Below are 17,618 nucleotides of genomic sequence, written 5' to 3' on the forward strand. Positions count from 1 at the left end.
GCCCAAGGATGCGGGCAGCTCCAACTGGTAAGCAACTTCTCTTCATCGAGCAATGATGCGGAAAGGACCCACGAACCGAGGTGCGAGCTTCCTTTTCGTCTGAAACCTATGTACGCCCCGCAATGGCGTGACCCGAAGGTACACAAAATCGCCCACTGCGAACTCCAGGTTACGGCGTCGGTTGTCTGCATAACTTTTCTGCCGAGACTGTGCCACCTTGAGATTATCCCGAATGGTTCTGACTTTAGCTTCAGCTTCTCTCAGGATATCAGTCCCGAACACTTGGCTTTCCCCAACTTGGTCCCACAATAGCGGTGTCCGGCATTTACGTCCATACAACGCTTCATAGGGTGCCATTTGTATGCTGGCTTGGTAGCTATTATTGTAGGAGAACTCGGCATAGGGGAGACTCTTATCCCAGGTCTTCCCAAAATCTAGAACACAGGCACGGAGCATATCTTCTAGGATCTGATTCAGACGCTCGGTCTGTCCATCTGTCTGCGGGTGATACGCGGTGCTGAAATTTAATCGGGTACCCAACTCTTCTTGGAGCTTCTTCCAAAAGTGAGAGGTGAATTGGCTTCCCCTATCAGATACAATTTTCTTAGGAACGCCATGGAGACTCACGATCCTAGCGAAGTAGAGTTCGGCTAGTTTGTTCCCTCCATAGGTGGTCTTCACAGGAATAAACCGAGCTACCTTGGTTAGTCGGTCCACGACCACCCATATAGAATCATATCCGCCTTGGGTTTTTGGAAGTCCGGTGATGAAATCCATCCCAATTTCGTCCCATTTCCACTCTGGTACTTGGAGAGGTTGGAGAAGTCCGGCCGGTCGTTGGTGCTCTGCTTTGACACGCTGGCACACATCACAAAGAGCCACGAACTCTGCAATTTCCCGCTTCATACTAACCCACCAGTATTTCTCTTTCAAGTCTAAGTACATCTTCGTACTGCCAGGGTGGATGGAATAAGGACTTTCGTGAGCTTCCTGAAGTATCAGCTGTTTAAGTTCCCTGTCGTCTGGAACGCATACCCGATTTCCGTTCCATAGGGTTCCGTGTTCATCTTCTATGAAACCAGCGGCTTTACCCTGTTTTATATTCTTGAGGATCCCATGCATATCTGGATCATTCTTCTGAGCATCGCGGATTTGATCGAGCAAGGTAGGCTTGGCTTCTAGCGTAGCCAAGAATCCATGGCTAACGATGCTTAGGTTCAGGGCTTCCATCTGTTGATTAAGTTCCGGTGGAATGCCACGGACGCCAAGAGTGTTGCAATGGCTTTTTCGACTCAGCGCGTCTGCGACCACGTTGGCCTTACCAGGGTGATAGTGGATTCCTACATCATAATCCTTGATGAGCTCTAACCATCTTCTCTGCCAAAGATTCAGATCCGACTGAGTGAAGATATACTTCAAACTCTTATGATCAGTATATATTTCACAGCGATTCCCTATGAGATAGTGCCGCCAGATCTTTAGAGCATGAACCACCGCGGCCAACTCCAAATCATGGGTAGGGTAGTTGCCTTCATGGGGCCGTAGCTGGCGTGAGGCATAGGCTACCACATGACCTTCCTGCATGAGCATGCACCCCAATCCTTGGCGCGAAGCATCACAGTACACCATGAAGTCCTTGCGAGTATCCGGTAAGATTAAAACTGGCGAGGAAACCAGCTTTTCCTTGAGAGTTTGGAACGCCTTCTCGTATTGCGGGCTCCACACAAATTTTTCTTCTTTCTTCAACAACTGTGTCATGGGTCGAGCGATTTTGGAAAAGTTCTCGATGAATCTTCGGTAGTATCCTGCCAAACCCAAAAAGCTGCGAACTTGAGTGACTGTCTTGGGTTGCTTCCAATCAGTGACGGCGGTCACCGTTTCGGGGTCCACATCAACTCCTTTAGCGGATATCACGTGCCCTAAGAATTTGACTTCGGACAACCAGAACTCGCACTTGCTAAGCTTGGCATACAATTGATGTTTCCGCAACCTTCCCAACACCAGACGGAGATGCTGCTGATGGTCTTCCTCTGATTGTGAGTACACCAGGATGTCGTCAATAAAGACCACCACAAACTTATCCAAGTATTCCATGAACACTTTGTTCATTAAGTTCATGAAGAAGGCAGGAGCATTGGTCAGACCGAACGATATCACCGTGAATTCATACAGTCCATAACGCGTGGTGAATGCGGTCTTCGGAATATCTTCTTCACGGATACGCAATTGGTGATATCCGGAACGAAGATCGATTTTTGAAAAGACGGTGGCACCTTTAAGCTGATCGAACAGATCATCGATCCAGGGAAGAGGGTACTTGTTTTTGATAGTAACTTCATTGAGAGCTCTGTAGTCAACACACATCCTCTTTGTCTTGTCCTTCTTTTCCACAAAAATCACGGGAGCACCCTAGGGGGAAGTGCTCGCCGTATATACCCCTTTTCTTTCAACTCCTCCAACTGTTTCTTGACTTCGGCCAGTTCATTTGCTGCCATACGGTAGGGTCGCTTGTACAGAGGAGTGGTTCCTGGAGCAAGATCTATCCGGAATTCAATCTCTCGCTTGGGCGGCATACCGGGTAGTTCTTCCGGAAACACATCTCCGAACTCTCTGACGATGGGGATTTCTGACAGTCCTATCTGATGAAGTTCTGAACTGCCGACAGAGGTTGGGGGTGCAAAGAAAACAACCGGTTGTTCCGGCCCTCGGTACAGAGTGATAGTGCGTCTTGCGCAATCCACTACTCCTTGGAATTGAGCCAACCAATTCATCCCAAGGATCACATCCAAGTTCTTGGTGTCCAGAAGAATCAAATCCGAGGGAAAAGGGATTCCCTGGATTTCTATAGGAACGGCAGGGCTATAATACTTTGCTATCATAACCCCGCCAGGGGTGGTGATGAGCAGAGGGTTCCTAAGCCATTCTACCCCCAACTGATTTCTCCCCACGAATGGCACAGATATAAACGAGCGGGAAGCTCCAGAGTCGAACAAAATGGTAGCAGGAATAGAATGAATGAGGAACGTACCCACGATGACGTCCGGAGTCGTCAGCACATCCTCGGCGGTCACGTGGTTCACACGACCCCGAATGACATCCTTACCACCGTTGTTGGGGCAGGGAGGCGCTTGGCCTTGCTGGCGCCTCGGCTTTGGGCATTTATCCGCAAAGTGCCCGGGCTCGAAGCAGTTGAAGCACAGACACTGCTGACCTTGAACGTCTCTGCGGCCTTGACCAGGCTGCACAACGGGCGCAGGAGGACGGGGTGCACGGGTCCCTTGCTGACTCTGCTGTTGCTGCAGCTGTGGGACGCGCACCACGAATTGAGGTCGGGGCGCGGAGCGTGGTTGCTGCTGCTGCTGCGAGGAGGATCCCCCTGGATAGGGATTGGTGTAGCGGACCCTTTGGTTAGCCCCCTGTTGATTGCGGAAATTCGCCAAGCGACGCTTGTGCGACTCAAGTTCCTTGTGCTTGGCTTCCAAGCGGATGCTCTTGTCCACCAGACGTTGGAAATCCGGATAGTCCCCGGAAACCAGACGCACAGATAGCTCAGGGTCCATTCCTGCCAAGAACTTCTCCTGCTTTTCCTCATCTTCCCGAACATCCTCCGGAGCGTACCGGGCCAAGTTGTTAAACTCATGCAAATACTCCATCACGGAGCGGTTGCCTTGCTTCAACACCCGGAATTCCCTTTTCTTAAGGGCCATGACTCCGGCGGGCACATGGGTCCTCCGGAAAGCGGCGGTGAATCGGGCCCAAGTAATAGGCTGCCCCTCTGGCTGCGTAGCCTGGAAGTGGTCCTACCATAGAGATGCGGGCCCCTGCAGTTGGTGAGCGGCAAAGATGACTTTCTCCTCATCGTTGCACTGCACGGTTCTAACTTTTTCCCCACGGCATGCAACCAATCCAAAGCATCCATGGGGTTATTGGAGCTAGAGAAGGTAGGCGGACGGATGCGGAGGAACTCGGCGAGTTTAGAATGTTGCGGGGGTGGGGGTGGAGGTGGAGCATTATGCTGTGGCGGATTTTGGATGTGATGGAGGAAAGCAGCCATCATGTTGGCCTGCTGGGAGAGGATTTGGGTGAGGATGGAGTTGGTGTGTGGTGGTGGTGGTGGAGGCGGGGGAGAGGGTGGAGGTGGACTGCCATGGTTGTTGTGGTTGCTGCCTTCGGGTTGGTTGCCATCACCGGTAGCAGCACTTCTCCTGGTTGTCACCATCTGAAATATCCCATACAGAACCAGCCAAGAGAGAGAACAGATTATTAAAACTAATCACCCACGACTACCATAATTCTTGAATTTATTACTGCTATAAAATTGGTTCATTAAGGTTCAAGTTGCTTAAGCAAATAAAAAGAAAGACAGGCTCCGACACAGTTATACCACACACCGGTATAACCATGCCCCACACGACTCTAGCAGAAAAACAAACGAGAAGAACACACGTGCAAGCCTACTAACTGCTCGTCTACTTCTGTGACAGGCCAGGGCGGAAGGTGAGCAGCAGCGCATCCTCCGTGCTACCAACGCCAGAGGCTTCCTCCTCCTGAGGAACCAAGGGTGCGGGCTCGGCACGAGGGGTCTCGACGAAGCAGGTCCATGCCAGGGACTGACGAACAAGCTCGGGCCTGGAGGTACTCTTGCGGGCGGTGATCTTCAGGCTGCGGCAGACGCGGCGGCGCTTGGGACGACAGACCTCTCCCTGGGCGATCTTGAGCTGACACAGCTGCGCCTCCACTGCGTCCAAGTCCTTCTTCAGCTGCAGATTCTCCTGACGCAGCTCCAGGATCTTCATGTTGTTCTCGACCAACCCACGGCGCACCATCTGATGGAAGTCGATACGAGCCGCGTCGTACGCCTCCACCATGCGCGCTAGGTGCATGATGGTAGCGTCATCCTCCGCGCTAGCATCCCGGAAGGTGGCATGGTCGCGGGCTCCTCCGTGACGAGGGTGGTAGCGGTAGGGCGAGTGCTGCAACTCGTCCGGGTAGCGCTGGTGAAGAGTGCCGATGGCGAGGAGTGCGGCGTTCTGGCAAGCGGCGGAGAAGGAATCTCCACCCGCGGTGACTACCAACGAAGTCCTCTCGGGTGAGCCAGTGAGGATCACTGCAGTGACCTCCCAAGCAGCGTGGGGCTCTGCATCATCACCCTCCTGCTCCGGGAGCTGCTTGCCCTGGTAGTCCACTCCATGCGGATACCCCAGGACAACGCACATACCCCGCAGCTCCAAAACGAAACCAGTCAGGTCCAGACCACGATGGTTGATGCTGCCGGCCATCTACAAACAAAAACAAAAGAGAAAAGCAACATTTTAAAGGTCAGATTTTTGACGATAAATGAAGCAGCAGGACAGAGAGAGACTAGAGGATTTTCACAAATAAGAAAAGATTTTTATTTCGAAAATATTGTTAAGGCTTGGGATCTAAGGCTCGTCCTAGGGTCAAGGGGGCTCTGGTACCAACTTGTCACGACCGGAAATAACCCAACGGGCGTTCCTTACGTGCGTGTATTATTCCTTGTCCCAGGAGGCAAGGTACACCAAAAGTTGATACATTTCAGAGTTTATCAAGCGGAAGCGTAAATAATTAATTTATTACATGGGCGGCGAAGGCCTAGCACACACAAAGACAAACGGGAAACAGCGGAAGACTTAGGCGACGACCACAGGCGCTTGACGGCAGGCACGAGCTAGACACCAAAGCCTTCATCTTCTAGGAACTCCTCTTCTGGGTTTGGGAAAAATTGAGCAAGACTGAGTACAACCACCGTACTCAACAAGACACACCCACAAGTGCAGAATAAATGCAAGGGAGTACAAAGGGGGTTATAATATAGGGGGGTTAGGGTTTTGCAGTAAACAGCATTTAAAGACACTTAGTTGCTCAAAGCTAAATTTAAAACACGATCCTAGAACTATTTAATATTATTAAACAAGGCCGTGAACCCACACGAACCTGCCTTAACCCAAGGCCTACGATGATTCAGACCGAACTGGCGACCCGACCCTGGGTCCCAGCTCATCCCAAGCCAACCTAGGCCAACCATTCCACATTTTAGTTGTTAAGCAGGTTTTAAGAATTAAAACACTAACTTGGGTACATTGCTCGGCTTGCCCATAACCGAGGGCGCGGCTATTCGAATAGATTATACTCTGATCAGAGGTGTACATCTTTACCCACAAGACACATCTTCCTCACGTGGGACCACGTGCCACATACCACCACGGCATACGGACGGAAGACGTGACATAGTTTCCAACCCATCCTAGCCATAGACAAGAGTACCGACCCGACCCCACCTACGGCCGGAACCCCCGGGACAGGTAGGCAGGACTGAGCCCCTAGCAGCAGGACACCGGCCCTATGCCATGACATCTCGACTACCGGGCCGCAGCTCGTGTAGCCTTCATTTGCCCTAGAGATGTCCATCGACCCCCGACTTCGTCCATCTCCATCCGTGTACTTTTGTTTATAACCAGACTGAGCCACAAACTAAGCCTTACCCATTAGACATGTGGAAGTATGGTAGTGCTTTGCAACAGAGGCCCGAAGACCGGTCCTTATATGGCCGAGGTGCTACCATCAAAACCATGCACCCCGAGCCCAGCCTAAAACCATTTTGAGGGTTTTGAATAGAGGGGGAGGTGTGAATCCAATTCCACAATAATCCAACCATTCCATGGTGTCCAAGTGATATGAATATTCCCAAAGTCTAGAGTTATAAAACCACCTAAAGTTGTCCTATTAAACAGCGAAGCATCTACCTAAATTCATACTAGTGGAACCATGAATAAAATGTCCACTAGTTGGGGTTTTGTTTATCCTAGGGTGAACAAGGTAATAATAACAATAACAATAATAAGGTCATAACAAAGGTAAATAGGCATGGCTAGATAAAACAGTGATAACGCGGGAATTTAAATAAAGCGATAATGCAATAATTTAAATCAAAATAACTTTATAAACTGGGATTTAATATGTTCAAGGATGATGTGACTTGCCTTGCTCGCTTTCCCAAACGTCGGCTTCAACCTCCACGTAGAGCGGATCTTCCGAAGCTGCAGCGTCTACACGACCAACGGAAAATAAAAGGTCTTTTACTGTAATAAACTCCATATAACAAGCAGGAACAAAGCACAAAAAAATGGGTTCTTGACTTCTTAAGGAAAAATTAGAGACTTGAACGGTCCAATTTCGAGTTCAAATGGCCAAGTTATGACCATTTGAAGTTTATGTGCTCTTTAAATGAATATTTGCGAATTTCTACATTTAAATTTTAATTTAAAAAGGGATTTATTGCGTCAGCCGAGGGGAGGGGCGCGCGGACCGGGTCCACGGGAGTGGGGCCCACGCGGCAGCCTCACGGTCCACGGTGGACCGGGTGCACCCGGGCTCACACCGGCCGACGCCGTGGGCCCCACGCGTCAGCCACACCCAAGGGCGCGAGCGGCTGACGACCGGGCCCCACGCGGCAGCCACTCGGCGCGCCCGAGGGCGGCCAAGCCGGCGCGGCCGGCGGGAGACGGCGCGCCCGCGCCCCTATGGTCGCCGGCGGCGGCCATAGGCACGGCACAGCGGCGGCCGAGAGAGGGAAGGGAAAGGGAGAAACGAGGCGGCGGTCCACGGCTCACCCTAGGACGACGACGACGACGGAAAAGGCGACCGGAGCGGAGGAAGGCGGCGGCGCTTCTCAGGTGAACGGGGATGGCGGCGCTCCGGTGGTCGGCGAGCTCGACGAGGGGGTGGACGGGGACGGCGGCGATGCGGCGAAGCCGGATGAGGCGACGCCGGGGCAGGAGATGGTCCGAGGCGACGGCGGCGGCGGACCGGAGCTCGGAGGCGACGGCGGAGAGAGAGAGCGACGGCGCGAGCTCGATTCCGGCGAGGAGAAGGCGCGGCAATGGGTAGAAACGGGCGAAGGAGGTGCGGGGAGGGTTTAAGTAGGGTTGGAAGGGGGAGAGGGCGGCCGGCGGGGAAGGAATAGGCGCGGGAGATCTGGCCGCCATCAATGGCGCCGGCAAGATTTGCGGGGGCAAATCCGCCCGTTTGAACGCGAGAGGGAGAGGGAAAAAATGGGGGAAAAGGGAGAGGGGATCACAGGGAGTGATTCCCCCCACTTTATTGCACGCGGGGACGGCGGGAGGCGGCGGGAGGAAGGGGATGACGGGTAGGCCCCACCTTTTTATAAAACTTTTTCAACTTTGTTTATTTCTTCTTAATTATTATTTGTGCTCTGAAAATTCCACTAAAATTTCTTTACACATTTTAGGCTTTTAGGAAATATGCAAAAATCCTCTAAGCCTTGTTTGACTTTTACTTTGCACATTTTAATTTTTGGAGGCTTTCACACGGATTTTAATTATTCTAGGCATAATTTAAAGGATATATTTTAGGGTCGTTTTGGGACATGACACGCCCGTCGCCCGCCACCTCCCCTCTTGCACCGCCGCCTGCCGCCTACCACCGCAACCCGTTGCCCGCCGCCTGTCGCCTCCCCTCCCGCCAGAACCGGCGGAGGGAAGGGTGCCACCGCCACCTATCGACCGCCACGTCCCCCTTGCGCCGCCGCCTGGCGCTTCCCCTCCCGCTGGATTCGGTGCAGGGGAGGGTGCCGCCACCACCCGTTGCCTGGCCGCCGTCTCCCCTCCAGCCACTGCCCCGAGTGAGAGAGAAATTGTAACGCTCCGCTTCTCGTGGGACGTTAAAAACTAATTCGGCAAAATTCTATATGCGAAAATTTCGTTTTTTGTGTGTGAGTCTAAGTCATGCTGTAGATCTCAATTTAAATCTCCTTGATCCTCCTCCTCGAAATCCCTATTCCAAATCAAGTCTCCGAGATCGAACTTCGAAATTCAATCGCATCCTTTGGATCCTCGCCAAACACTCGCTCCCAATCCCCAAAAATATCAAACACTACCTTGAGTCTTCCTTAATTCCTCCCTGAACCCTCGAGTTCGAATATCGAATTTGAATCCAAATCCAAACTTCAATTCTCTCCAAATCAGCCCTCTCTGTGAAAGTCTAAATCGCCTCCCTCAAGTTTTGTGGGTTGATTTTGTCCCCCTCAGCTCATCTCCCCTCTGCCTATCTCCTCCCTCCTCCTCACACGTGCTATGCATGTCCGCCGCCCGAGAGAGCGTCGTCTCTCTTCCTCTCTCTCTCTCGCTCGATTTCTCTCTCGCCGATCGACCACCGCCACTTTGCCGATTCCCGCCGCCGCCATTCGATTTTCTCCGCCGCCCGTCGGTTTCCCCCGCGCGCGCTTGCGCGTTGCCAGTCGCCTGGTCGCCGCCCGTGCCCGCGCTGCCGCCTAGTCCCGCTACTCCACGCCGCGTGCTTCCAAAACCGAGAGACAGAGCGCCTCTCTCACGCGCTCTCCCCTCCTCCCTCTGCTCGCCCAAATCGGCAAGGAGCAAAGCTCCCTTTTTCCCTCCCTTTTCTGCTTTTTCCCCTGACCACCACCGCCATGCCCTATCGCCGCCTGGTCACTGGCGCCCGTGACCGCCAGCTCACGGTCCTTGCACCCTTGACCGCCCTATGTCGGTTCACCCTCCCAAACCGCCTCTTCTCCATCTATAAAGCCCAGGCCGAGCATCCCCATCTCATTCTCTCTCGGCATCTCTCTTCCACCGCCGCCGCGCCATTGTTGCTGCCTCGCAGCTGCCGACCTCACATCCCTTCGCCGTCGCGCGTGCTGGTGAAGCCTGCGTGCGCGCGAGGAGCCGAAGAGGACTCCGGGCACCCTCCTTCTTCCCCTTCCCCGGTCCGAGGCCGGAGAGCCCGCCCTGCGCCGTTGGCCATCTCCTAGCGCCCGTCCTAACGCAGTGGCCTTCCGTTCCCCTTCCTCCCTCTCTCTCGCCACCTCCAGCTCGCGTGGTAGCTCGGCTAGTCTCTCGAACATGCGTAGACGAAGCCCCAAGCCCCGCCGCCGCCGCCCGGCATGGCCTCGCCGCCATTGCCGCCCGCTCCCGGAGGCCCCGCCGTCGCTAGACCTCCTCGGTGCTCCTTCGCCCCATCCGGTGCCGGAAACGGATTCCCCGACCCCCATAGATACTCCCACCGCTTTGAATCGAGCTCTCGTCGCCCCGTCGCGTTTCCCCTCTTATCTTGCCGCCAGCCGCCACCGCCGCGATCCGCCGATTCCGGCCATCCCCCGGCGAATCAGAGCCTATGGCTCGCTTTCTCTTGTCCCACCCGCCACTCCGGTGTACTCGCCCTCCCTTGAACCCCTGCGAATCGCTCCGGCAAACGCCGTCGCCGTCCGCCGTCGGATGCCGGCGCCCCCTTCTTCCTCCTCCCGCCGGCCCGCGTGGCTGCCACGTAGGCACCACGTCGGAGCCACATCGGCCGCGACCGGGTCAACACGACAAGCCTGCCGCCTCCCCCTCCCACGACCGGTGCGCGCGGTCCACAGAGAGCCCTATGGCTGCGCGTGGGCCCGCCGCCTCTCGGTCCATCCAGCGCACCGCCCGTGCGCCATCTTCACCAAACCCTAGCGCCGCCCCCGCGTGAACCCATTCCTTCGTGAACCCAGCCGCCGACAGGTGGGCCCGTCCCGGGACCCCGCATGGTGGACCGCGGTCCACCCGGTCGGTCTCCTCTCCCTCCGGCGCCCCATTGGGCCACCCTCCTCGCGGCCGTGCCGGCCCATTAGGCTCGCCCGAGCTGCGCAAGTCCCTCGGGCCGTGCCAATGCCACCCGAGACAAGTCTGATTCACATCCCTCGTCCATTTCCTTTTCCAAAGGATTTAATAAATCCTTTTCCTTTAGACAGAAAATCCAAATAATCTTAGGAAATCCATATCTCCTCAACCGCTCGTCCGATTGACCTCGTTCCACTTCCAGTAATTCCGTAAAATTGAGATCTATCTAATGGCACTATAATTTAGTCTAAATAGGATCTTTTATTGGTCTTTTGTTTAGGTTCTGATTGTTTGCGTATAGCTGCGGTTACCGGATTTTCGTCAATCGTGGTTTTCTCAAAGATTCGTGAAACTTCGTGAAGACCTTGAGCAAGGCAAGTCACCCTTTGATCAATTGCTCCTATAATTGGAAAATGATTATTATTTTGTTTGCAATTTGCATTATTAGAATCACACACTTAACTTGCTTGGCCTCGGTTTGTGTGCCAAACTGACAGACCTACCCAGTTGTCACACTAATTCTTGTAGGTTGTACTACCCTGATTCCTTGTCGCTCCACCCTTGTGGTACCTCAGTATGCGTGCTCTCTGAGCGCGTATACCAAATATCCCACATACACCGTTGATTGTTGAAAACTTGGGAAATGGGTTTGAGAAGCCTTGAAAACCCGACATGTGGTGTTGGTGTGTTTGAAAATAAAATGAATTGTGAAAACTCGCGATGCGGGTGTTGTGCCTATGTGGCGTCGTCCCGTATTCGCATATAAGGACCGATTCCTGTGGGAAATTCATCAAGCATAACAAGTGCAACCACATGGTGGTATGGGACACCCTGGCTAAGTAATTAGCTGCTTTTGGGAAATCTTGTATGCCAATAGAGGCGGAAAGCCGAGATGTGGGGGTAGAGGCATCCTGGGAGTCCGAACCAGAGGAAGGCACCCGGGAGTCCTAAGGGAAAGCCGGAGTTGGCCCGATGTTGGTCAGGGAGACCCTTTATGTGGCATGAGGTGACCCAGGATTGGCTTTGGAAAGGCCTTGTCACGAACCTCCGACACCGGCCAGTGTCTAGAGTAAGTTCGTGTCTTGTGGGTAAAGTGTACCCCTCTGCAGAGGTTAACTAACTGTTCGAACAGCCGTACCCACTATCAAGGGTGGATGTGAGGTGTTTCCCGTTGCGTAGATTTGTTTGCCTGTGCTTTGTGAAAAGTTGTTGTGGAAGGGGAATCGTAACCAGAATCAGCCTATGTGGCAGATGGATGACCTGAGTGGTTAGAAACGAATCTGTGTGATTCGAGATATCTGCGGGCATCATAGACTAGGCTTCCCGAGTGGAAGTGGATTGCTTTGCTGCTGGGCAGCTGGACTCTGGGAGTCCGCAAAAATGAAAAAGGCTCTGGGAGCCACCTAATCAAGTGAAATGGCTCTGGGAGCCGATAAGTAATGATCTGACCTGGGAGGTCGGTACATTACCATTTGAGTTGTTGAAAAGCATATCTTAAGTCGAATCGAGACGCAAGTCTCCTTTCGACCCAAAGTTAAAAAGAAATAAATCACCTAGTGATTTCAAACAAAGGGTTTGCAAAACAACCTTGCCTCTCTTCCAAGCTTGCATTAAACACCTAAATTCCCATGACTTGCTGAGTACGAAAGTACTCACCCTTGCTCTATATAAATATATATAGTTCCTCCGTCGTGAAGTGAAGATGAAGTGAAGTGAAGATTAGGGTTTCGTCTTGGTTCCCAGCCGTCGCCTGTGGTGTTGGGTGTTAGACCGTTGGTTCCGCTGCTGCTGCTATTGTTGGTGTTTCCTCGTCCGCGTTGTCGGTTGCATCCTCAGGCTGTTCTGAGTTGCAACCTAATTTAAGGTAAATAAGTCCTCTATTTATTTAAGGATTGCAATGATTCATATTTATCACCGTGGGTACCAGCACTATGTCCTAGGACTGGTACTGAGATCGCGGTTTCGTAGGAAGCGGTTTGCGTCGTTTTTCCCCACGACACGCGCTAGTCAGGTGCCGTTGTACGGCGGTACCAGATTGGGGTGTGATAGAAATGAGAAGCTGAGAGAGGGAGGCAAGAGGGAGACAGATAAGAGAGACAAGAGAGATAGAGTATTAGATAAGATTGGGTGCATGGTTGACTCATATACTCCGTAGGGGATAAGGTCGATGCTCGGGGGCTCGGCTCGGTTTGGATAGGTGCCGGTTTTTTTAAAAACCAACACCTATAATTTATTATAAATTATATGTGCCGGTTTTTAATTAACCAACACCTATGATTTTCCTTTAGTAGTTAAGTACCTGTATCAATACTTCAATATTTTTTTTACATCGTGCCTATCACTCTGGAGCGTTGAATTATTACCCTTTTTAAAATGCAAACACCGTAGAACTTCTCGATCTTTTTTCAACTTTCAGGCCCCAATCTGCATTTCCCTGGGGACCCTAAATTACTGGAGACAGCCCTGTGCTTCAGCCGGCCTAGAAACATGGGAATGGGATGCTCCACTCGCTCATAATCACTATGCACAAATGCATGCAAGCGTCCATCTAAAAATGGCCAAACCCCACCACTTGCCGGTCCGCCATGAATCTATCAAAGCAAGATTTAGCTGCTGCATACATAATAATACCCAATTACCCATCCATTCGATCATCTCCGGTTAATTTCATGGACACAACGACGACCATGGCGCCTCTCACTCTCCTCACCACGACGTCTCTGCTGCTCTTCTTCTTCCTCGCGTCGTTCGCCGTCGACGTCGTCATCGCGGGCGGCGGCGGCGGCGGCTACGACGACGGCGGCGACGGCGAAGGCGGCGGCGGAGCCAAGAAGCCGCATGTCAACCACGGCAGGTACAAGTGCGGGCCGTGGGTGGACGGGCACGCGACGTTCTACGGCGGGCGCGACGCGTCGGGCACGACGGAGGGCGGCGCGTGCGGGTACAAGGACGCCGACGGGTACGGCGCGATGACGGCGGCGGTGAGCCCGGCCCTGTTCGACAACGGCGCCGGGTGCGGCGCGTGCTACGAGCTCAAGGGGGAGTCCGGGAAGACCGTCGTGGTGACGGCCACCAACCAGGCGCCGCCGCCGGTGAACGGGATGAAGGGCGAGCACTTCGACCTCACCATGCCGGCGTTCATCTCCATCGCCGAGGAGAAGCTCGGCGTCGTGCCCGTCTCCTACCGCAAGTAAGTACGTACGTACGTGTCTATATATATGTAAGGTGATGCCGTGGATTTACGTGCTGATCGATGTCATGCTCACGTCGTACATACTTCATTCATCTCAAAATATTGCTACCCAAGTTCACGATGGGGCATTTCAAATCATATCTTACTATAAATTAAAGTTATAACCCAATCCTAAAGCTTAAAATGTAAAAATTGTGACTTCATCATCCGTTGGCAATAATTACAAACAAAACTTATGCAAGCATGTACCATTATCTACAATTCATTGAATTCTACACATCAACATCCAATCATCTTCTTCACATTATTTTTGACAATACTTTTAATATATATCTATATATAGGGAGTAACTATACAACATTTAATATTTTGTTACATTGGAACTACTATGTAATTATAATATAAAAATGTAACTCAAATTGAAGGTTCAAAAATTGCGATGGAGCAACTGGTTAGTTGAATGATCCTTCAAGTTGCAGGTCACGGGTTCGATTCTTGCCGCCAGCATCTGATACTTTTTCCATTTTCCTCCAGCACAAATCTCAAAGCATTTTTTCCATTTTCCTCCAGCACAAATCTCAATATCTGACAGTTTATTTTTTCCATTTTCCTCCCGCAGCACAAATCTCAAAGCATATCAGACGGTTTATTTTTTTCCATTTTCCTCCCGCAGCACAAATTCGAAAGTTTTCACCCCTAGAAACTATCGATTTTCCTCCAGCAACACTAATACTTAACATATATTTTTATAATCAAAGTGCGAGATATCATATTTCATTTACAATCTCATATAGAGTCTATTAAATATATTTATGTCTAAACATAGTTTGAGAAACCAGTTTTATTTGTTATTAATAACTAATATTTTTTTTACTTTTAGCTCGGTTATTAAAAAATTTTAAAAGTTACTTAGTAATTTCCGCAGCAAAACGCGGGGAAAATTTTCCATCGGAAACTGGCGCTTAGTACCTAGTACTATTGAATAGGTCTTGTACCTATATTAATTTCATGCTCGCATACCATTTTCTCATCGTCATTCCATGCGCTAGTACTCATCCTCGTGTAATAATCTCAGCCTATTGTCCTACCTCTATCTTAAAATATAGCTATTTCTAGCACAGTAACTTATCTTAATTAATTCACAAGCATTTTTATTCACCTACTTTCTCTTTCGGACCAATCAAACACTTCATCTAATCATTCTCACCTACTTTCTTAATACCGACCGTGCTAGCATAAAAATGCTTATATTTTGTAACAGATGAAGTATTACTCGATGACTAAGTTGCACATTGGCGTGCGTGCATGCAGGGTGGCGTGCGTGAGGCAGGGCGGGATAAAGTACACGATAACGGGGAACCCGTCGTACAACATGGTGATGGTGAAGAACGTGGGCGGCGCGGGGGACGTGGTGAAGCTGACGGTGAAGGGGACCAAGCGGGTGAAGTGGACGCCGCTGCAGCGCAGCTGGGGCCAGCTCTGGAAGACGGAGGCCAACCTCACCGGCGAGTCGCTCACCTTCCGGGTCATGACCGGCGACCACCGCAAGGCCACCTCCTGGCGCGTCGCCCCCCGCGACTGGACCTACGACAACACCTACCAGGCCAAGAAGAACTTCTAGATCCATCCATTTTTTTCAACTTACTTACTTATCATAATATGGATGATCATAATTGATTTACCTCTCCCTTCGTTCTCTCGATCCCTACTTAATTCATGAATTTTTGGAAGTGAAAACTAATTAACACTGAATTCTTTTTCTTACGGATTAATTAATCCTTTCCGTATTACTAATTTCAGTTTAACAGAATATATTCGTTGATAGTGATATTTGATGGATATTCATGTAATTAAGCTTTGGAATTTTATAGTTTTATGTTTCTAATCGAAATTGCCATGAGCATTGTATTGATTCTGTTTTTTTAGTTATTATTTTAGCTTCAAAGACCAATTTTTTCTGCTGGTTCAAACACCGTGATGGCCACTACTAAAAAAATCATTTTTCATAGCGGTACCCGTTTTTTTACATTTGATGAAAATTAATACGCTTGTGAAAATAACTGAGAGGGATTTCAGTTACCAACAGTTGGTGGTCAAGAGGTCCTCTTGCAAAAATAGAGGTCTTTTTACAAGCGGAAATAGGATTTTCTCTAGGACTGCAAAAACTCTTTTGCCATATTAAAATGACAGACACAGCCACGGACTCCATCTTTATCTTCTCCTCCTCTCGGACTCGGTGGCAACTCCCTCTCCTCTCCGCCTCCTCCCTTCTCCCTCCCCTCCTCCTCGACGAGCAACGACACTCTAGGGTTGGCACGGTGACGGGCGGCTGGCAAGTGGCGCGAGGTCTCCTCCTCAACGCGGTGGTAGGGTGCAACCTCCTCCTCTTCGCCGCTGGCCGCCGCGAGCTCGGGGCCAGATCCGGCCGCCGCCACTGCCACGATAGGTGTGGCCGGATCCGCCGCTGAGATGACGGGGGTGGCCGGATCCGCCATCGTGACGATGGTAGAGGCCGACGGGGAGGGCAGCGATGGTGATGGGAGGCTGGACTCTGATCTACTGGCGGCGGTACTCGGGCGGTCCTCCACGGCGGTTAAGGGGGTGGATCTGGCAGCTGCTACCACAACGATGACGACAGCCAAGCTACTCCAACCCCCTCCCCTCTACCGCCTGGCGACCACGGCGTGGGCTTCGGCAGGCGGCAGCCACGGCGAGGTGTCGCGACGGCAGCTGGCAGTCCTTGCGGCTATGGCGGCCGGCAGCACCATTCACCGGTGGAGAAAGCGTTTGTAGTCCCGGTTCGTAACCCCCCTTTAGTCCCGGTTTCCAAACAGGGACTACCAATCCGGGACTAAAGATCGCTATCTTTAGTCCTGGGTGAAATAACCGGAACTAAAGATCGATCTTTAGTCCCGGTTGGTAACACCAACCGGGACTAAAGATGGCTCAGCCACGTGGCCGGCTGAGCCATCTGGGACTAAAGATCGATCTGACATTTTTTTTATGTCCTAGCTTGCTACGATTTCGACGTAGTAGTAGTCGCTATCTCAGAAGCTAAGGACCTATGAATTGTATTTCCGTTGTAGTAGAATTCACCCTTGGGATCAAGGATTTGTTCGTTGATGAATCCTATGAGTTGTATTTGAACCGCCGCGATAAATTCCTTGTGTGTGATCAGGTTATCCCTTATGCGAATAAACTATATGAATGTATGAAATTGATTAGTAATTAAACAACAAATCGATACGTAATGAAATTTTGAATTTATTTGTACGTACATTGAGCTCTCTTGTGGTGATAGTTTGGTCTGCAAGGCAGTGGCAATACTCGCACACGTAGTAGCCGCACAAGTTAGTTCCCTGCTTTTGCTTTGCGCACTATAAATAAATGACAAATGACGAGAGATCTAATTAATATACACTTGTATGTATTTGAATCGGAGAAATATAAATGTAGAGCATGTGTACTCACAGGAAATTTGAACTTCCGCCTAAGTCTTTCTCTCCATTTGCCACGGACCAAATGACGGAACCGATACCAAGCCCTACATGGAGTTTAAAGCTATGATTCGTAGTAGCAATTAACTATAACAAGATTCTTAATTAACACATAGGAACTTATGACAGTACCTATCTATAAGTTCAAAAACCTTGTCAAACGTAGACTCTTTTTTATCCATTGAGTCATATACGTTGACGGTGCAGGCCTCCAGGTCGAAGAGTAAAAGCACCCAATGGAATCTGCAATGTGCGTGGGATGCATTACATATGAAACACTTAGCA

At 51.0% G+C, this 17,618-nt stretch overlaps 1 protein-coding gene across 1 annotated transcript; it reads left to right on the forward strand.

The window, feature by feature from the left end:
• Positions 1-13,226: 13,226 nt before the first annotated feature.
• On the forward strand, positions 13,227-15,621 carry LOC127757782 (expansin-A26). Its single transcript, XM_052283357.1, has 2 exons — positions 13,227-13,833; positions 15,148-15,621. The coding sequence occupies exons 1-2, from the start codon at positions 13,229-13,231 to the stop codon at positions 15,455-15,457; spliced, it is 915 nt and encodes a 304-aa protein (XP_052139317.1). The 5' UTR covers positions 13,227-13,228; the 3' UTR covers positions 15,458-15,621.
• Positions 15,622-17,618: the final 1,997 nt, after the last annotated feature.

Source organism: Oryza glaberrima, chromosome 12, assembly GCF_000147395.1.
Source record: "Oryza glaberrima chromosome 12, OglaRS2, whole genome shotgun sequence".
Lineage (NCBI taxonomy): Eukaryota > Viridiplantae > Streptophyta > Magnoliopsida > Poales > Poaceae > Oryza > Oryza glaberrima.